Below are 21,560 nucleotides of genomic sequence, written 5' to 3'. Positions count from 1 at the left end.
TTGCTCGTTTAAAGCGTGTGCTTATAGGAACACCCCTGCTTCTAGGCACACGCTCCTACTGGTGATTTAAGACCAGAGGTGTGTCTTCCTCCCCGCCACGTTGCAGGTCCCGTGGTTTCTGCCGGGCCCCGGAAAGGCCGTGTTCGCTGCCCCCTGCACGTGCTGCCTTCTCCCGCTGGGACCAGCGCGGCGCACCGAGCTGCCGGGACGCGGCGAGCGGCCCCGGCGCCCGCGGGGGCAAGCGGCAGCGACGCGGGGCCGCCTCCCTCCCCGCCGGGGCTCGGACAACTTCAGCGCGGCGGGCCCGGGCTGTGCGCGGCGGGAGCTGCGGGGGGGAAGCGGCGAGGGGCTGCGCCCGCCTCCCCGCCCGCGGAGCGGCGCGGTCGAGCCTGCCGGCAGCCGGGGGGGGGTCCCGGCGGCGGCTCCCCGCCCCGGCGGGGGCTGTGCCGCAGGGGGCAGGGCTGGGAGCCGGCCGCTCGTGTTTCTAGGGCTTGACGTCCTTCCAGCCAGCCCGCCCCCCTTCCCGGCAAAGCCGGCCCTCCCCCAGCCGAGAGGTCCCGGGAAGTGGCGGCGGGGACCCCCACCCTCCCCCGGGCGCGGCGGGGCCGCGGCGATGGGCCGGGAAGTTTGGCGGCGAGGGGGGCCGGCGCCCCGCCGCTGAGAGCCGGCCGCTCCGGGGCCGGTCCCTTTTCCGAAGAGCGGGAGGGCGCCACAAAGTGAAATCCATGAGGATTCTTGGGCTTCTCCTGGAGAAAGGCTCGCATATGCTGCAGTGTCTCTGTGGAAGGCGCCTGAGATCCAGCCACAGCCCAGGTGGGGAGCGCGCGTCCTTGTCCCCGCCGCCCTCGCCTCCCCGCCCGGCCGCCGCTCGGCCCGGGCTGGCCCCGTTTCCTCGCCTTCCTCTCCTCCTCCTCCTCCTCCTCCTCCTCCTCCGTCGCCGCCGCCGCCTCGCCGGCGCCGCGCACAGGTGGCCGGGATGGTCCGGGCGCTGTCCGCGGTGCTGACCCCACCGGACATCCCCCCCCATCCCGGGTCCCCATCAACCCGGGATCCCCCAAAGCCGGGTACCGTCCGCCCCCAGGTTCCCCACCCGTGGCACCACCCCCAACTCGGACCCCTGTCCGCCCGAGGTCTCCACCCCACCTATGTCCCCCATGCTTGAGCAGGTTCCACGCCCCACCTGCAGCCTCCACCCAAACAGAACCCCCACAGGGGTCCTTCTTCCCTGCCTGGATCCCTACCTCACACATGACCCTCACTAGTGCCCCCCATCGCACCTGCAGCCCACACCCACACAGGTTCCTCTTCTCCACACGGGACCCCTGTATCTCCCGTGCCACCTGGGACCCCCAACCATGGCCTCCATTGCTGCTTGGTCAGGACAGGGATGACCTTTCCTAGAGCGCCTATGGTTCCATGCAACCCTAGGATTGGGCCCACTGTAAGAGCTCCCTATACCTTGTGTTTGTAGTAGCAATGTTGCAATGTTTTTCTGGTGGAGGGCGTTAAGTGCATTTTTGAGTGGGGACGCCCCTAGAAGCAAAGTAAAATCCCCGGCTCCTCTTGAAGAGGGGCCGGGAGACTCCCAGCACCTCTCTCAGCTCCCAGCCTGTTGGGAAGGGAGCATTGCACCAGTGGGGTGGAGGGCTGAAGGATATGCTTGATCTTGAGCTGTACCTGAAGCACTTTGTGAAGAAGGGAACAAATGCACGAGTGCTTTGGTTTGGTGTGGCATTGCCCCTGAGTTTTAGGGTGATCTTGTTGAAGCTTTTTAAGTGTTGTTTCTGCAATGTCTTTTGTGCTACGTGTGTTTCACGAATCTGACTTTCCCCTTCTGCAACACTGGGTAAATGCCTACAGAAAGAAACCCTATGTTATTATTGTTAAGATCTGCAGAAGTTCCAGCACTAACCCTACTGCATTGAGCTTAACTGAGTTTTAGTTCCTACTTGGCTTTTGGGTAGATCTGCTTACCAAATCCTGACCATTGCAATCTTTGGGCACTAGATGTTTACAAGGATGTCTTGTAGAGTATTACTTGCTAACACTTGTGCTGTTTCCTCATGTGAGATCTTGGTCCTAGAGGAGAATAATTTCCATGCTCCTGCATAAATACTTGGTGTCGTCCATTGAAGAGAAAGGTTGTGCTTAGGGGAGCACTGTTGCTGAGATAGTCTGGATTCCCTTTTGGCCTTGCTAAGAAAAATTTGTTAATGGTTATAGCCGCCTGTTTATGCCTCAGTGTCCCCTTCCCTTCCATGAGACTTGTGGAAGTTGTTTTCTGGCAAGTTGTTTTCTGTGATTGGCTCATGGTAATAGGGGATGTGCTGGAAATCTTTGAGCGAGTAGGCTTGGCTCCCTTGAAAGTATTTTCTGCCCTGCTTTGAAGAATGAGGTGATAAATAAATAGAACAAACTGTGGCTGTACTTGGAAGCATTACACACATTGTTCTCTTTTCAGTGAAAAACTACACTGGAATTTTCTTCATACTGCTATGTGTGAATGTTTGTTTTGTGTCATTTGGAAATCTGGGGCAGTAAAGAGTACAATAACCTACTGGTAAAAATGGGGTGGTGCTCGGGCTATAGGGTGTGCTAGGCTGTAACTTCAGTGAACCAGAAGCTGATGATAGTGTCCTAACAGTTGCCCTGCTGAGCTGGTTTGGCTTTGCTGGTGGATCCTGTGCTGAAGCATGCTTGATGTATATGTGGTGACTGTTTCTTTCCTTATCTCTCCCGCTCTGACGGAGCGATACTGAACATTGCATAGTCTTTTTATTTCATGATGTTGTGCTATAAGGAGGCAGTCCATGGGAACAATCTCCTATCGTTACCTCCAACTGACCTTGTTCTCCAGGTACTAGCCCCATGCCACCATGAGCCTGAGCGCTCCAGATGTGGTCTATTGCTTTGAATCAGGCTGCTAAAATATGTTCCTCCTTCTTGGCTGCATTTGTTCTTTTTCCATTAAGGTTGGGCTTTATGTTCTTGAAAAAAGTGCAATAAAAATGAAAGTATCCACTTATAAAGGGGTCACTGTGGGCTGGGCCTGCTGGAGGAGAGATATTCTTGCTGCTACTTTGAAAGGTAAGCATGCATCAAGAGATAGGTGTATACCCCTGCAACAGCCCTAAAGGTGTAGTGCTGTGCCCAGCATGGCACCATGGGGGCTATACCGGTCAGAGATGTAAACCAACAAAAGCATTATAAATTACATGTGAGTAAGGACCATGGAAACATGGACTACAACAGCAGTAGCATAGAGTGCTGTGAGCTACTTACATGCCCTTGATCCTCTGATCTGAAGAGTTAGCCTGATAATAGGTGATTTATGCCAAACTATTTGGCTCTTTGTGGACTTAAGTTGAATGACAGATCGGCCAAGCCCTTTGTCCTCCTCCTATCTATGTTTTCTTTAATGCAAACAAGTCCCAAGGATGTAAGCACATGTTTAAAGTCAAATTCATACTCGTGTGTTGTGCTGACTCAGAGCCTTAGACCACTCCTGCTTCTGACAAACTAATGTGTGATACTTCAAAGAAAAACAGTGAAATATTGAAGATAGTTGTAGAGTACTGTGCAGCTCTGTTGTGATGCTAGCAAAAACATTAGCAAGATTTCTGTTATTGTTATGCTAAGACCTCCCACCTTTTTACTCTTAGCTAACTCTAGCCTGTTGTTTTCTTATGTTCCGCTTCTGAGGTCTGCAGACACTTGTCTTAGTCTGTGCAGGGGCAGGCGTCTTCAGTTGTTTGAGCACCACCTTGAAAATGGGCCTTAATGGGTCTCCAAGGCACCACAAAAGTGCAAGTAATTCATAGCAATACAGAGCAAGAGATTTATTCCTAGTCCTTTGTGTATTTCTTTGCAAGTATTTTAGCACAGCAATGTCCTGTGTCGTTTTCCAGCTACTTCACTTGTTACCTTAGTTTCAGAATTTGCAAGCTGACTGACTGTATTGCATGTGCAGAGATATTTCCCTTCTTGATGGTGCAATCATAGTTAATTTTGTTAAGTATCTTTTAGTTAATTTATTTTCTCTGCTGACACCTTTTCCCCTTTTGCTTGGGACGTGTGGTTTGCCAGTCCAGATTTTTTTTTTTGCTTTTGGCTTCCTAATCAACATTATGAAGTAGATAGCTACTGCACTGTTAAGCTTGAGGTAAGCATCAGATAATGATCGTATTGTTGATATAACTGTGAATGGAGTTGTGAAAAAACATTTCAGGTGACCTATACCTGGTTTGCAGCCACTTTGATGCAAAAGGCCCTGTACCCATAGACTATGTTAATAGCAGCATGGAGATTTCTGCTAGTGAGTGTTTCAGTCCTCCTCCATAAGGACTTCTTACTTGTCTGTATGAGTGGTTCTGTCTCATGCCTGTTCTGCCCTTGGCTCCTGTACAGACTCTCCTGTGGGATGCATCATTGCTAAAACCACAGATATTTCTCATATCATCACGTCAACTAGCAACAATGTTCAGCAGCAATGCATTTTCGGCTTTGTTTTCAGTAGCAGAGGCCAGGTTGTATCCAGAGACTGGTCTATTCCCAAACATTCAGATAAGAGTACTTCTCAGTTTAAATCTCTCTTCTGCAAATTAATGCCTTCAGTAGAAATTAAGCTCATATCAAAAGTAAACCCTGAACTTGGCTTCCCTGGGACTCTTACACTGGTAAAATTTGGAGATGCTCCTGGAAATACACTGATTGATACTTGCTTTATGGAAAATTAAAACAATGTCTGGCACACTAGGTCTTCATATTTCTCTAGGCATCACAATGCTAAGCTTGATATTTGGGGCAACGGGAACAAGCATTCTGTCTAGGTAGGCAGGGTCAGATTGTGGCTCTGCTATTAGCCTGTCTGTTACTGCCAATACACATCTTTGCATTTGTCCTGAGACTATTTGGGGCACTGTTGTAATGTGTCTGCAGTGTCTGCATGTGCAAGACATCTCATCTGCAGATGCAAATGGAATCACACACGTAAGAGGTACTATTGCATATTGAAGATTAGCATTTGGCTTATGAGCAGAACAAGCATTGCTTGTTTTGCTTATGCAGTCATCTATGCATTCGTGTACGCTTTACTTACATACACTAGTTCTAGAAAATTTTCCTACTGCTGTTTATTCAAGTAGACAGCAGGTTGTAGCGTATAGCAAATACTGTAGAGACAGCTTCAAATTAATGGAAGCAATAGGTCTGTGTACATAAGTGGCAGATAGTAAAACTTGTAATTCCTTGCTGAGTTTAGGGAGCACTGAGAGCCCTTCTGGTCTGTGGCAGTTCAGAATGTGGTATGTACATTGCTGGTGGGAGATGGCAAAGGTGGCTTAATGCCACTGAACTGCAGATGGGAGTGGTTGCAAGGCTGAGAAGCAGTGGTGTTGCACAGGGGGTCATCAGCACTTTTTCCTTCCTGCACCAGGTCCCTTGCCTGCCATTCTCTGCCACCGTTCAGAGCGTGTCAGTGCTCCTGTGTACATTTTGCACAGGCTCCCTCCTCCTGTTGTGTGTCTTTGGAAAAGTAAAACTTGCTGACCAGTGGAAATTAAGTACCTGTGCTGTTCCGGGATAATGCCTATTGTTGACGCTCATATGCTAGTGGAAAGAATACCTTTGTCTGATTTAGTTTAATTCACCTGGGAAATGAATTGAGCAAAACTCTGAAAAATCTTTTTTATTTTGTAATAGGAGCACTCCTCTAGGGTATTATTCAAGAATAGCTATAGCATTTTAAATCCACACTTTCCTTTATTCTGAAGTAACCCTCTAATGTAGATATACGCTAAGCATCTCTCCTGGAAGCCCATAGTGCTTGTGCATCTTTGTAAAAAAATCTATGCTGGCTGAGTGAGAAATGATTGATTTGATAGAGTTTTTATTTGGTGAAATTGCTTGGTTTCTATCATACAGAGGTTCAGGGACATAGATTATAATGAACTTAAAGTTATATGCATATAACTTTTTTAAGTGCTTACAGCCAGTTCTGTGTAGTCATGTGAAGGAAAGTCTTTGATATTATGCAGGATTTTATTGTTCAGTTTGCAATAAAATATTTCTTAAATCTTCAAAAGCAAATGTGGGTCTGGCAAATCCCTGGGTATAAGGGGGTTTGGCAATGCATAGTTGTCAGCCAGATGTCTGGGCTTACAGAGCTGGGCATCTGGAATTGCCAGATCTTCACCCAGTCTTGGTCTTGAAACTTGCCTGGGTCCTATCAGAGCATCACTGATATTGAATCATGTTTGTGAAATGCTTTATTTTCAGTGACTGAGCAAATTCAGGCAAAATAAGCTTCATCTGAATTTTCTTAAGTAGCTGTAATCAGGATGATAAAGAGTTCTCTGAAGCAGAGGTTGGCTGGTTTATGGCACTTGTCACCTGGAGGTTTACATGGTTTCGCAAAGGGATAAAGTTTAACTTCGTTCACTTCCCAAACTAAACCAAGAAAAGAGGAAGAGTTTGTCTCAGTTTAAACACCATGTGCAATTGTGGCACATTATAAACTGTAACTCTGAGTGGGAAATGTTAACCAAGAATTTAATGAAAGATTTTTCCAGCTTTTCCGTCGGTTTTCCTGAATAACTGTATACACAAAATACTGTTGTCTGTGTTACTATTTTTCCAATTGAAGAGTAACAAAAGAATCCAGGTTCATAAGCAGATATTGAAAGCTGATAACTTCAGAACAAATGTTTTCAGCTTAAGAGCTCTGTGAAGATCGTTAGGTCACGTCCACTCAAAGGCCAAGGAGTATTTCCGGAGGTAGGTCTCAGTTCAGCGAACCGTCTAAGTGCACATTTAACTTTACGCATGCACCTAGTCCCATTTTAAGATGATCATGTGCTTGAATACTTAGCAGAATCATTGTTTTAGATGAGTGGTTTCCAACCTTTTTAACATGTGTCATCCCTAAAATTGTTCCTGTTTTCCCTGTCCAACAGATCATTGACAGTAGGCTTGTTTTCTGTTTCCAGCAGACCCCTCTGGAGGTATTCACAGCCATCAGTTCCCAGTTGAAAAGCCCTGTTCATTAAAGAAGCACAAATCCTACTGCTTGCTTTGTGAGAATGATCTACTGCTGGCTTACTGAACTTTGTCTCTAAACCAGTCTGCTTCTCTTCCCACAGCCCTTTCTGCTGCTTTCCAGAAGTAATCTGTTCCTTTTTTACGAAACTGATGCTAGTTGTAAACATTTTAAGACAGGTGGTACAGGTATCATCAAAAGTTCAGCAGGCTCCGAAAGCTAGATGTGACTGCTTATGCAATGGTAGTACACAAAGCTTTCAATTGTATGAATAGATGTTTGCTTAAAAGGCCTTTAAATAGATTCTTCCCCTTGGAGGAAAAGAGATGTGTAACGTTTAATAATAAAAACAGTGTTTCTTCCCGTAGCCTGAAATGTCATGGAAGGAGGTAATCATGTTTTGTATGGCCAAGCATTTTTCTAAATGGCATGTTTATGCCTTTCTAGTATTGTGGCTGCGATTGGCTGCTGGGCCTATTTGCATGTGCTAAATTGCAGTCCCGGGGATCTGTGAAAACAACCCAGCAAAGCCCATCTCAGCTGGGAGCATGGAAGCTGCTGCTAATTTTGTGATGAGCCACCCACAGGCCCAGTGTGAGTCATTATCATTGTTTTGTTTTCCAGAAGTCGGCACCAAATGCTTCCAGGATCCAAAGTGTGGATTATCTCTGGAACTGTATTTATTCCCTCACAGCTCCGTTTGTTCCAGATAAAGAGGAAAGAATAGGAAAAAATCCCTTCTAAAAAACATTAAATAATTAATTGTTTCCTTATTAGTGTCCTCTTCCTGCTTTAATGTGCATTCACAGCCATTTGTTCACTTGAAAACTCATTTGTGCGTAGCCGGCAATTGGGCTGCTCAGTCCTAATCAGCTTGCTTTGTGCCGCGGAGGGGATGGGTGGGCAACAGTAAGCACAGCGAGATGAAGCAACTTGACTGAAGTTGTTGCTTGGCTCTGGTAGAACTGAGATGGGGAGTTCCTGCTGTCTGTTCTTGTGTGTCCTGCTACTTTCTTAGCAAGTCTTTTTATAAAGCCACAGCTGTGCATGGGACCAGCTGGGGCATCGGTTTGCTGTAGGTCAGGAGTCTTTCATCTGAGAAACACACTGGCCTTCTCCCCAGGGTCGTATGCCTCATGCCCACTTGCTGAGGTTGAGGTAGGACAAGGGGTTGAGAGAACACGAAAATCCACTGCCCTGTGCTGGGATTGTGATAAACATAGTCAATTTGGTCCCAGTTTTTAGCCCTTCTTCCAAGGTGTCTTCTCAAACAGACTTCTTTGGTGTGCCACTGGCTGCGCAAGTGTCCCTGCAGGGACCATGGGCAGGATGCAGAGGAAATGCTGGGTCCTTCAAGGGAAAGGTCCCGGCGTAAGAAAATGCATGTATGTGGGCATACAGAAGCAGAGATAAGTGTTTTAAATGCAAAACTTGGACACACAGTGGGTAGAGAAGACATGGACAGTGTGGGAGGGCTGCATGAGCATGGGAGTGGAATAAGGAGCTGAGAGCACTGAGGAAGAGGGATGGAGAAGGGGGGACTTTTAATGAAACTGGCTTAAAAAAAAGTAGTGAGACATGCTGTGCTTTCTGTGTGGATAAAAGTACCCAGTACAGTGCTCCCTGCTCTGTCTTAGTCCAGTGACTTTTCAGGATGGAGAAGTCTGCTGGGGGGACCCAAAGTATGCTAGGAGGGAGGGACAGGCCATAGCAGTCCTCTTTACAGGGCTTGGGTGGAGCTGGACATACTTAAACAGAGCATTCAAACTGGAAAAGCACAAGGATCAAAAGTGGCTGTGACGCTCTCGCAGTGGCAATACTCAAGCGTCCCTATGATGTTGGTGTGTCTACGAATGCCCGCTGGAAAGGTACTGCCAAGTCTTCAATGCTGCGAATTGCTTCTCAAGTTCTGGGTTTCATCTTTTTTGTCACAATGGGAAATGAAAACCAAACCAAACAAAATAATAATGATTATACTGCTGGTCGGACCAGGCAGCCAACGTGCTGTCACTGCTTTTTTGAATTCCTGTGACTTACTGTTGCCATTGCTTATCCTCTTCTGTGATGTGTTTTTGCTGGTGGAGACAGCAGCTTTTTATTTTATGTATGGATAGCCCTGACACAATGGGCTGTGGTGCCTTGCAGGAGCGTGCAGAGCAGGGACATTTATAAACAAAATCAAGTAACAGTCAGAGCGTGTTTAAGTGCATCTGACCCTATGTGGAATTGCAGCAGTGAAATTCAGGCACAGATCCTGAGAGTCTGGGGACACCTTCCTCTGTCCTGGTGCACGGTGCTCCCCTTGCTCCCAGCTCTGTGCCCAGGTCCTTTACTTACCTGCTTCTTGAGCTTAGAAATAGCTTGGGGGTATTCCAGGTGGTGTATTGGTGAGCCTGGAGGGCCTCTTAGGTGTTGCTTTTGAAAGGCTGATTTCCCCAGGTATTTATGTTCTATGTAAGCAGGTATAATCTTTGTAAATACTCGGTTGGTTGATCAGACAAATATGTATATAAATATTCACGTATGGCTCAACATCCTGCAGCTCTGCTCGGGTGTTCCTCTCCAATAACTGGGATTTACTTTTTATGGACAAGACAAAGAAACTCTTTGCTTTTTCCTCTGTTTCTGTGTTTGCTGGAGCTTCCATGATGAATCCTCTACTGTTCTCCCCCTTAGCCCAAAGAGGCAGTTCTGGGGATATCATTCATGTCTCCCAGTTGCTTGCAGGCTGCTCAGCAAGTGAAATGCACCTTCCCTGCCCCCACCTCGCCTGGTAAACAGCTGACATGCATCTTACAACATCTTGCTGGATGGAGATCTGTTACTGCCCTCCAGCTCATTCGCAGCACCTCAGCCAAGAAGGTGACGTGACTTTGTTTTTTAGGGTTGGTTTGGGACTTTTTTTTCAGGTTAGAAAAGGTGAATTAGAACGATCAAATATCTTCGGATGGTATGTGAGGCATGAATAAGAAGCACAGTTAAGTGGGAGCATGTCCTTTTCTGAGGAAACACTTTAGTGAATGAATTTCACACTTGTTTGGTGGTTCCTCGCAAGTGGTGGGTCTTGCTGAGAGTGCTGCCGTGAGAGCTTCTCTCTTGCCCATCCACATCCTGTGCCCTTTGGGTCGATACTTCTCTGTCTGACAGGCTGGCTGGCAAGGTAAGCTCTCCCCTCAGCGAGGGATGCTCCAACCTCCCAGAGAAGGCCAGGAAACACAGTTTCTATATGATAGTCTGTTAAATATAAAAATACTCAAAACAGAGGCTTTTCTTTGTTAGGAATGGAAAAAAAAAACCCAAACTGGAAGAAAGATCCAGACAGGCACACTGCTTTGTGGAATGGCCAAGGCTGCCTCTTGGGGACTCTGCTAAGGCCCCTACTGGCCCCCTGCACTGTGGGGAGAGCTCATTGCCTATGTACACGTCCACTGAGGAAAAAGGGTTTTAATAAGAAAATCCTGTTTTGACAAGGGCCTGGCAGGGTGCAGAGAGAGAAATGCAGAGCCCTGAAGTGTACGGGAAAGGCAGGTGTGAGTCTGACTCCCGCTCCGAGCAGGGAGAAAGGGCTGGGTGCATCCCCCTTGCTCAGCCTGGAGGCGTCACTTCTCTTTCTCTCCTGTCCCCCTGCTCACTCAGGTGAGCTCCATTCTCTCCTGTCCCCCTGCTCACTCAGGTGAGCTCCATTCTCTCCTGTCCCCCTGCTCACTCAGGTGAGCTCCATTCTCTCCTGTCCCCCTGCTCACTCAGGTGAGCTCCATTCTCTCCTGTCCCCCTGCTCACTCAGGTGAGCTCCAAACTCAGTGCGAGTCTCAGACTTACTAGCCTTTTCCCGCTGCTTCATTGCTCCCAGGCTGTAGAAGGGGAAGACAGCACAGTGCTGGGGAGGAGAGAAAGGCATCACATCTCTATTATTTATGGGAATGTTCATTTGGCTGGTAAAACACTGCTGGGATTAAAAGTTAGAGAGGAAAGACGTGCTTGCTACTCAGCATGTGTTGCCCTGCTAACTGCCAAGGGACAGTCTTCTGTTTTAGCACTTTTATAATCTCTCTTTAAGCCTTGAGACCAGGAGCCAGTGGGTCTTGCTCCCTATTTTGGCTTCACTTTATCCACAGCACTGTTGTGTTACACAGCCAGATCTTCACTGGGTTTAATACAGACTGGAGAGCATTATTTGGCAAAACAGAAGCCTCTCTGACAAAAGTTACCAAAAAAAAAGACATATGGAGGCAGCATCAAGTAACAGAAAAATATGAGAGCAATTAAACTGGGCCAGAGTAAAGTGTCCATCTAGCCCAGTATTCTTTCTCCATCCACATTAAACAGGTAGAAAAAAGTAAGAAAACAGCAATATGATGTGTCTCCCAAATGCTCTCCCAGCTGCTAGCTATTTTCAGCTTAGGAAATTTTCTGAGTCAGACATGGTTCAGTGTACTTAGAAATTTTCAGTGAATTTCTCTTCCGTGTGCTTGACCAGACTCCCCTTGAGTTTGTGTATATTTTTAGCATCATAATGTCCTGTGGAAAGGATTTCCCCAGACCTGTTGCATGAAGAAGCCCCTCCTTTGTTTTGTTTTGTTTTGAACTTGGGTTCTGCTAGTTTGGGTTGATACTTTCCTGAGACCTAGTAGGGAACGAGCTGGTAAAGAACTGACCCTATCCACCTCTCCTGCCACTTCTGACTTCATGGACATCAAACATACGTCTCCTATGCCATCTCTCTCACAGTCTAAAGAGTCTTTGATCTTCTTTGTTGCCTTTCTCTGAACCAGTCCCACTTCTACTAAGTGCTTGTTGCAACGAGAGGAGCACAACAGCACGCACAAACAATGCCTTGAACATTGGAGGACTAATGGGAAAAATTAACTGAAACCTCTTGTGCTTCTTTCTAAATTTTTTTGCCCTTAAATGATTTTCTGAATCTTGTGCTCCTGGGTTTACTGGTGGCTCAAGTTTGCTGTTCGTGTTCTTCCCTGTGATTTCTCGCCTCTCTGTGGCTGTCAGCTGCATGCCCAGCTCTCCAACAGAGGCTGAAGGGGAAAGTGGTTGCACTGTCAAACAGCCCATCTCTGCACTACACTTCCATCAAAAAGCTCAAGTAGACATCTCACACAAGCCAGTTTGCCATGGAGGGGAAATGAATCCTAGATAAATCCAAGTCTCCACAATTGCCTAAGTTCAGTGTGTCCTCCAGAATGAGAACTCCCTTCTTAAGGAGCAGGAGGACCTGTGCCAGACTGGCCTCCATGGCATGCCATGTGCAGTGGCACTCCCCATCCTCACTTGGCTGTGTCTGCTGACAAAAGCAGCTCTTCATTCGTTGCCTGGGGCCATAGGCAGGCATTTCACTCCTTCATTCCTTCAATTGCCTCAAGCACCAAGAAAAACAAGGCAAGACATCTATTTGCTTTGCTTCCATTTATGGTGGACTAGATGGGACCCTGCTCCCATCCACAGGGGCTCACAAACAGTGGGGTCAGTTCAGCTGGAGAGGTGGTAGTTGTCTTGTGGGGCGTGGAAGGGAGAGCAGGCTGGTGAATAGGCTCTTATGGCCAGATGATCAGTTTCTGTAGCTGTCAGTCCCTACAGGCCTGTGATTAAACTGGTATCTCAAGCCATGTGTGGACACAGCCTCAGTCAGCCGTTTAGCCGCGTCAGGAGATGAGGATGGCCATGCCGAAAGCTGTGTGTGTGACGAAGCGTGAGGGATCACCTTGAGACGTGGTTTCATCTTTTGGGTGCTTTGAACTCCATTCTGTCTGATGAGCTGCAGTGGCGGTTGGCTGCCCACAGACCACAGCAAGAGCAGGGGAGCCGGTTCCACGCTGATGCAAGGTGGTGGGGCGAGATGCTGCCCATCCTGTGCAGAACTCTGCAGCTGACCTGGGCTTGCCCTGCAGCCAGAGGAGAGGAACCAGAGTATCTGGGGTACAACTGAGCTCCTTTGTAGTATGCATCTCCTTCATGGTGAGGTGAGCTGCAGCTTAAACCCCATTGATTGCATTGACAAGATCTCCACCGAGTGTAGGGAAAGTCAGGGAGAGTTGCTCAGTCTGATATTTAGGCTGTGGGTGTCTGCACGTAACTCCACCTCCACACCTCCTTCTGCCTTGTTGCCCCGTCTGTACAATGGGTATGATACTGCCTTCTTTGCAAGGTAGCTGTGGGACTAACCCAGGATCTGTACAGACCGCTGAAGAACTGGAAGTTTCAAAGTAGTTTACTGTTACTCTGTCTGGACACTGGAATTGGGGGAATGGGTTAGGATTTTAGGTATTTAGCAGAAGATGCGCCGTGAGAGTTTTGGAGTACAGTTGAGATTCCTCATTTGTGCTTTGAGAGGCATTGAGACTCCCAACCATTCAGTAAGCTTCCATTAAAAGCCTGTGCATCATAAATTTCTCACGTAAAAGTATTTAAGGTTCAGTAGGAGTGCAGCTTGCCAGGGAGAATATGCTGGCTGCCTGTTAAGAAAACCAGATGAAGGCAATTGCTTTCTAAGGGTTAAGCACAACCTATAAGTCAAGGCCTGAAGGGTTAGCAAGTGGCCAGCCAGCAGCTGGGATAGTGCAGTGACGGACGTGTGGATAACAACTGCCCTGTCCTTCCATCCCTCCAAAGAGAGCCTTGCTCAGTGAAGGTTTCTAACACTGAATTGGCCACAACACTGATTTTAAAGTGCTCAGAGTTACAGTTCCGCACACTAAATGTTAATGGAGATGTCTCAGCAGGTAGATTTCAGAGAAAACAGGGTTTTCTCTGTTGTTTGGGGCTTGCTTATCCTCTCTACATCACCTACAACAGCATGCTAATGCATAGGGCAAAGTGGGCTGTGACCTCGATCAGCTAGTAAATTTTAAGCCTGTGCTTAAGTGTTTTGCTAAAACTGCTTATTCAGAGAAGGAAAGTAGACTGTATTTTCATTGCTCAAGCTAGGTGAATTATAACATGTAAGTGATTTTAATGATGAAAGGGTAGATTACCCTTTGAAACAATTATTTAAATTTCCATAAAGAGTATTAGTAGCAGTCAGGATGTCAGATGGTAGATAGTCATGTTTACACTTCAATAATAGCCCCTTCAAAGTTACTTGAAACACTCTATTGTGCATTTACATTTTTATCTCTGTATTTTTAAGATGAGAGGAGCTCATTAAACCAAAGTCTTTTTATGGCTTGTGTCAATAGAATATGTTCTTTTAAATGTTCAGAAGGAATTGGTTACAGAAGCGTGGGAAAGATAGGGAAGAGATTGTTTTCCTTTCGTGTTCAGTATATTCTTCGTCATTTTGCTTTTTGATGACTAAACTGTTCTGTATTTGCAATTGAAAACTGTTGATTGGAAACTCTTGTGAGAGTAACACAAATGGGGCTTGATTTTGAAAAATGCATTCATGATTGTTTGCCTAATTTGTGTGTGCAATTAGCATGATTGCCACTGGAGATGGCCATCTGAGAACAGACTTTTGGAGATTTCTCTCTTTTTCTGATCTGTTTTGTCTCTCTTCTTAACGTGCCAGCTTCTATGATGTCTAAATATTACCTATGGAAGTTTAATTTGGTAATATGTTTATTGATCTCCTTTCATCTCTTACCTCTCCACTTTCAGGTGTGTGTTAAAAGCCTGAGGATGATTATTCCCTTCTGCTTCCTTCTCCAGGAAGGAGATGCAACGTTAAGAGAGGTTCTTTCATCTAAGTGGTTGATCTTGCAATTTAGAGAGTCAGATCCCACTGGGGTCTCTATAGATTCCTAAATGGCCATAGTAATATTTCAGCAGTTTCCAGGCATGCATAAAGGATTATGGCTCTCATCTGTCAAGTCTCTTACTCCCTCCTGAGGAGACCTGTGCATGCAGGGGACATTTATGGGGGACAAGGTGGGATTATTTTGTTTTGTTTTAAATATGTGATGAATTAAAAAGGTAAGATAGATGAGTCTCTAGAGAGTATTCTCTTCAAGAAGGCTGAGAAACCTGGTTCAGGTTAGGGATTTGCAGTGCACATTCAATCTTTGAGCTGACTTAAGAGGTTGTTCTTGTAGGAGCATGGTACAGAGACTGCAGTTCCTCAGTGGCTTCAGTGCTGTGTAAGAGAGTGGGACAAGACTGTGCTCCCATCATCTGTGGGCACATACTCTTATTCCCTTCCTATGCTGATGCTAGTGCTGGGTGGTAAGCCAGAGCAGGAAACTAACTTTTTTTGTTTTAAACTATTTTTGGTAAGGTTAATTTTCAATCAAATCAGCCTTACCTGAGTCATCATGTGGCCACACAAGCACTGCTGCTGTTGGGAGGGAAGCAGCAGGAAAGGTGTAATGGGAGGCAGGGTGAGGAATGGGTGGAATTGCCCCTGTTAGCAGCTACCCATGCTTATCTGGGTTTGAAGTGATGGGGTATTGCCCCGCTCCTGGTGACATTCGCATCACATTCATTGCTCCTGAAATCTTCTCCATCCCCAGATACAACTCAGTCAAATCAAAAGATTAGGTGGCCCTCCCGTTTTGGGATGTGACTCAGACCTATAGTTGCAGAGGTGGGAGAGCCATGGCAGTGCTGCAGAAGACAAATATCCCCTGGATCATTAATCATGGGATGGAGAGCCCACTGGCTGATTGCTTATTGGCTGTGGTCTTTCATTAAGAGTAAATTCAATTTGCCCAGTGTTGACAGCTGCCTGATGGAGGGGCCATGCTGTATGTCAGGCACTGAACTGAACTGAAAGCAAACACCCAGATATAGCCATATGTCGGGAATTATACAAGCAGAGTATTTCTTTTCTTCTGTGCTCTCGCTCCTTGTTGAGAAGAAACAACTTCTAGGGATGAGATGTTACATATGCCAATGCTGACCTGTCTGCTAGCTAGGAAATGCTGGGACATTCATGTACTTTAAGTGGGGAAGCTGGTTCTTGTTTGTCCTTGCTCATTCCTGGCCTGGGTTGGCACTGATTTAGTTACAGAAATGTTGTACCATTGCCAAAAAGTCCCCCAAGCCAAACAAACCCTTTGTTTTCTTCCTGCCCAGTCCTTCTGATCCTTCCCAAAGCACAAACATTTATTGTGCTGCGAGGAAGAACTTTGGAAAGAAACAAGCAGAGCATGTTTTACTAGGGAGCATCAGTTTTTGCTGGCCCCAGCACTGCTCTTCCCCCTGCCCTGTCCAACCAAGGGCCCTCTCCATCAGCACAGCTCGCTCGAGCATCTTCCATGCTTGTTCTGAGAGCTGCTCCAGCCTCTTCCAAACGTATAATTATAGACATGAAAAAATAAACTTGTTCTTATTCAGCACCTGATAAAATGGTGACTCAGGCATTTTCATTTTGCATTGGAAATGCAAGTTCTCACGCATTCAGAGTGCTCACCAGCATGTCGTCTGAATCTTAAAAGGAGCTGTGTCTGCCCACTGGAAAGGCAAAATGGTTACAAATGCAAAAGGCCACGTGGAGGCTTTCATAAGTAACTTCATTTGGCCACGTGATGAAGCAAACCAAGGTCACTTACCTGTCTCTGCACTTACCCTTGCAATGTAGTTACCTCAGCAAGACCCTGACCTGCACCTAGCAGTGGGCTGTGGAGATTTTATCTTAATTTATCCATTTTTATTTTCATTTATCCATTCCTGATAGTCAGGGTAAATATCCTGCTCTTGATATCAGACAGCCTGCAGTGGGTTTTCCCAGGCAGACCCCTGCTAAGGGGATCTATATTCTGCCAGCTATGCAGGAGAGCTAAACAAGTCGGTGTGTGCAGGGAAATGCAGCAAAAGTTGATACTCACAGCCCCTTGCTGTACCCACTAGGCAGCATTTGTGCAGTACCATTGCCTTGGCAGGAGGGAGCACAGCCTGAGGCATGGGAGGTCTGAAGAGCATCTACACCCCTGGGTGATCTACTGGGCAGTGGGACTCCAAACACTGCAATGTCATGCTTCAAAGAAAGATGCCACAAGCCACATAAAGCAGAAGAGAAGGAAGGAGAAGTCTTGGAGAAGGCGATTTCTGGCTTGTCCCCATAGCAATTCCTAGCTTGTCGCTGCAGACAGCTTCATCCAGGCTGCTGGAGGATTTACTTAAGCAAAACCAGCGTACAACCTGTGGAGCTTCATATAGGACTGCCCACGTACAGCTGTGTGGCCTTTTAATGCACTGGCAATCAGGTTAAACACACAGGAATGAATGAGAGGATTGAACCAGGCCAGCCTGGCAACTAGGAGCTCTCTGGCCACTGGGGCTGCAGGTTCAGCCTGGCATTTGACATAAATACTGGAGTGAAGACGCCTTGATCAGGTTTAGGATGGCCCTTGTGAACAGGGTGATGGCACCCTGTTCCTAAAATAAAGATGTTTGTGTGCTGAGTCAGGAGATCTCTGGTATACGGGCTGGAAGCAAGGTACTTGCTGAAAGGCATAAATCTTTCCAACCAGCTTCAGTTGAGTTATTCTTAAGCTCAGAGCAGGCAGTGCTTTGAATCCCATTCCATTAGGACTGGAGGAGCGTCAAGCCAGCAAGATGGGCTCTCTGGAGCATGAGTCCCCTCTTCCTCCTGCCCACATGCCCTGTGCCATGCAAAGGAAGTCCCTGGGCTGTGACAAGACTGAAAGGATAACAGGGGCAGCAACTGAAGCAGCCATGCCCTATCTCTGCCAGGTGTTGTGAGGGAGGGCTTGAAAGTCCTCCCAGTAAGCTGGGTGGGTACAGCATGTTGTTTGATATAGTTTTAGAATTAATTCATTAAATGGTATTTTATTGCATACCTCTAAAGCAGCCAGAGTTGTAGGATAAATATTTGTATAGAACAGGTGCTGGGTTAAGAAAAGATGCAACAGATGTACAAATACATGTTTTTGCCCTTGCTTCTACCCGTAGGTCCCTGAGGACTTGACTCGATGATCCTTATTTGTCCCTTCCAACTCAAAATATTCTATGATTGTATGACTTTGCTAGAATTAATTATGTCTTATACCCCTTCTGGACATGAGGCTTTTCATATGATTCAAACAAATGCATCCATGAGGAAAAAACCAAGTCCATACCTCCTGCTTCTCTGTCTTGTGTCCAACCTGTGCAGAAACCCAGCACCTCCTGGCAGTTTTTCACAGGAATATACTGAACGAAACCCAAATTGGTGGCTAGTCCCTCTTTCTCCAAGCATTTACACTTGCATCAAATGCTGATGCAGCTGAGTAAACAGGACCCCTCATGGGAAGGACTGTAACATCTTTGAACATGAGCCAAAATCCTTTAATCATAAAGACATAATCCACTAAGTAATTTGAGCCCAGCAGTCTGCAGGGCATGGGGGATGCTTTCTGTCTTTCTTCCCAAAGATTCAAAAAGTTCTGTGGAAAGTTCTGCTGCCCCAGTGAAGGAAACAGATGGGAGAGCCTGTAGAAGACGACATTTGGATTTAGGGTTTTGTTCTTCCAATGATAACATAACTTGCTAAGTAAAAAAAAAAACAAAACAACCAGACTTGCTTTGGTTTTCTTTTTTTTAATCTGTTGGGGAAAAGTTGACATTTCTTTTAGAAAGAAGGATCTTTCCATAGGTTATTTCTTACATCTAATTCTCCTCTGACAAAATGTGGGTGCATTTTTCCTGATAAGAAAGTCTTCCCTTAAATGTTCAAGGGTGTGGAAGCAGTGGTGCTTTACAAATCACACTCTGTCGTGAAATGGCAGATGAGTGTGTATGTATTTCTGCATGTGTTCCCACTGCCTGTAGTGCCTGGGGTGAGCTCTCACCAGCTGTGTAAGCCCAGTAGCATTAGCAGAAATGCTCCCCGGCTCGGGCGGGGGGGATATGTTTTGAAAGGACAGGAGCCCAGGGTATCCATTATGCCATCCAGCCCAGGTTAATGGCATGCAGGTGATCTGTCACTGTGGCTTGTGTGATACAGAGCTGCAATAATTCCGTTGCTTTTGCTCTGGTGATCAAACACCTCGTTTCTGGGAAGTCGGATGAGGCTCACAGTGTGTGATCCAGCAGGAGGTGGGAAGTCCCTGGTCTCTTTACAGACATCTCAAGTGGTCATGTGGACCAGTCCTACACAGCAGTTCAAAGGAGGTTTCTGCCTTTTGCAGAGCCTAGAAGGAAATTTGCAGGCAGCCTTGCAGGAAAACTACATTGCAGCCGGACAGCCGTGTCCTTTGAATGGCGTGCAGGGCGGAGGAGAAGTTTGTCAGTGGCCCAGTAGCAGGACGTTTGTCATACCTACAGATCTTGGCAACTGTCTGGAGTCCCTTAAACCGCTGACAAAGGGCTGATAATGGCAGAAGGGATGGAGACTTGGGATGGTGCTATGGTGGGGTAGGGCCTCCCCTAACCCTGAGCATCGCTCCAGTCCCTATCGGAGAGCACGGCACGTTTGTCAACAGGGACCTGATTAATTACTCCCAGGACTACCTGGGACTAATCACGTCTCTTGGTTACAAGAGAGTCCTTGCTGTTCCCCTCTGTCAGAGGGGTAGAGGCAGTTGTGGTAGCCATACCTCTCTTTGTTGAAGGCTTTTTGTGTTATGCTGCTTTGGGTGATCTTAGGTCAGCAGTGACAGCCTCCTTGGAGACTCTGTCCCTGAGACCGAAGCAGCCCCTCATGGTGCAGAGCTGGGGCCTCCAGCCTAGGATTCTGCGTCACCTCATGATGCTGTCTCCTGGAGTGTCCATTAGCAATCGCTGCACTCGTTCCTCTCCCCATCTTTCTTGTAGTAGTAGTCCTTTTTTTTTCCTTTAGGATGTTTGTACTGAATTTGGGGATGTGCAGAGCAGAGGTTTGCATGATTTGCTTTAATCTTGCTAGGTCCAGCAGCAACAGCAGTGTTGATGTGTTCCTCACTTAAGCACGTACCCAGAGCAGCCGGTGTGCTGGTATAAGTTATGCTGCAGCTCAAGCATTTTATTTTTTCTGCTGTTTTTATTATCCAGGATAAACGGATTCTAGTTAGATGTGCCTACCAATAGCTCAAATACACCTTCAGTTCAGTTCAGTAACACTCCACTTCTGACCGCAGGACTTCCCAGTTAAACTTATATCCCATAGGAAGCACCAGGATTACTCTTGACTTGGACCATAGCTAGTGTTCTTCCAGTTAATGTGATCATCCCCAGAATAGAAAAATTTTGAGCAACCAGCTGTTTTCAGCCAAGCCCCTGACATGCCCAGCTTCTACCACTTGAAGGGAAAGTTGGATATTTTCAGTTCTTTGATAGAAAAGTGTGGCAAAATTATTTTCTAAAAAATATTATTAACTTTGTGGCTACTGTTTCTTCTGTACTGGATTTCAATTTCTACTTATTCTTGAAACTAGCAAGAGAGACACCTCCAAATCTGCTAGATAGTTTTTCAATCTATGACCTAGTTTAGATGCATGTATGTGCCTTTTATTTTAATGATAACCCTCAGCAAGCTTGAAAGTTAGTGATATGGACTGATAGGTATTCCTGGAGGCATCCATAGCCTTAAATCAGCCAATGTTTCTGTCTTTTATTTACTTGTTTGTTTTTGTCTGTACTGTAATATTCATAAAGCAAAGCAAAATAAGGAACTGAAAAGAGCATTTTTGTGTAATTTGTGATACCTGTTAAAGTGCTTTCCATGCTTGTGGAATGACTCAGTTGTGCAAAATTCTGTGCTCTTTCTGCTTCTTCTGACATTATGCAAATATCTACATAATCAGTGTAGGGAACCAAAGTAAGTACAATATGGGGAGCTGAGACGCAGATGGGGAATATCTGCTGTGAATTCCTGTGATGTTCAGGTAAGAGGAGCCCATCAAGCCAGTTTTGAAGAATGTCCTGTCAGAGCGGGACTGAACTTGAATGCGTCCTGGTACATTTCCATAATGAAGCAAAAAATCCCGCAGTGAGGCAGGCTGATCGAACCCTGCCGACGGCTCACTCAGCCCGCGCAGGAGCAGCCTCCGCAGCTCCCATCTGCAAACTGGGTCTGATCAGGGTGGGAGCAACCGTGGCTTTAAAATGTTCCTTGCCATATAGTGCTTGCGCTCGCCAGCCTGACCTGCAGCTGTGTGTGACACAAAATCTCAGTCCAAAAGATGCATGCTGGGCAGAACATGGGATCCTTTTCTGTCTGCTCTCCAAGTACTCACCGTGCTTTTTGCCTCCGTAGTTTCCAGTTTTTCATCACCTGCAAGTCACTGGTGTTTTCTAAAGGCTGGAAAGAAAAAAAAACAACCACCTTCTGACTGCTGTCTGTGCTGTGGCTTCCGGCACCACGCAGGCCTCCTGTGGGCATTAAGACCAATGTCACCCACATCATTACCCAGCTGGGAGGCAGCTGCTGGCAGGGGAGCCGCTTTCTGCGGAAGCAGGGAAGGGCTGAGGCTTCTCAGTGCACAGATGCTTTCCACGAACATACGCTTAATTAAGAGGCAAACTCACTGCCTGCTCTGCAGCATGGGTATCTAGGCTCCTTTCCGACAGGTATTTGCTTTGCTGGGTGCTTGTGCTTTTTTTAAGGGGTCTGAAAGTGCTGGTGGTTGCGTTTGTGCAATTGCACTTCAAAGCC

General features: G+C 46.6%; 1 protein-coding gene across 1 annotated transcript in view; it reads left to right on the top strand.

Moving 5' to 3' along the window:
- Window positions 1–725: 725 nt before the first annotated feature.
- FGF12 (fibroblast growth factor 12) overlaps window positions 726–21,560 on the top strand; it is a 151,156-nt gene continuing 130,321 nt past the window's right edge. Inside the window, exon 1 of the mRNA XM_075716491.1 lies at window positions 726–813. Within this exon, the coding sequence (XP_075572606.1) occupies window positions 726–813 (88 nt within the window). The remainder of the gene's footprint in view (window positions 814–21,560) is intronic.

This window comes from Pelecanus crispus, chromosome 9 (genome assembly GCF_030463565.1).
Source record: "Pelecanus crispus isolate bPelCri1 chromosome 9, bPelCri1.pri, whole genome shotgun sequence".
Classification (NCBI taxonomy): Eukaryota; Metazoa; Chordata; class Aves; order Pelecaniformes; family Pelecanidae; genus Pelecanus; species Pelecanus crispus.
Note: the sequence above shows the minus strand (reverse complement) of the source record. Positions and strands in the feature narration are given on the sequence as shown.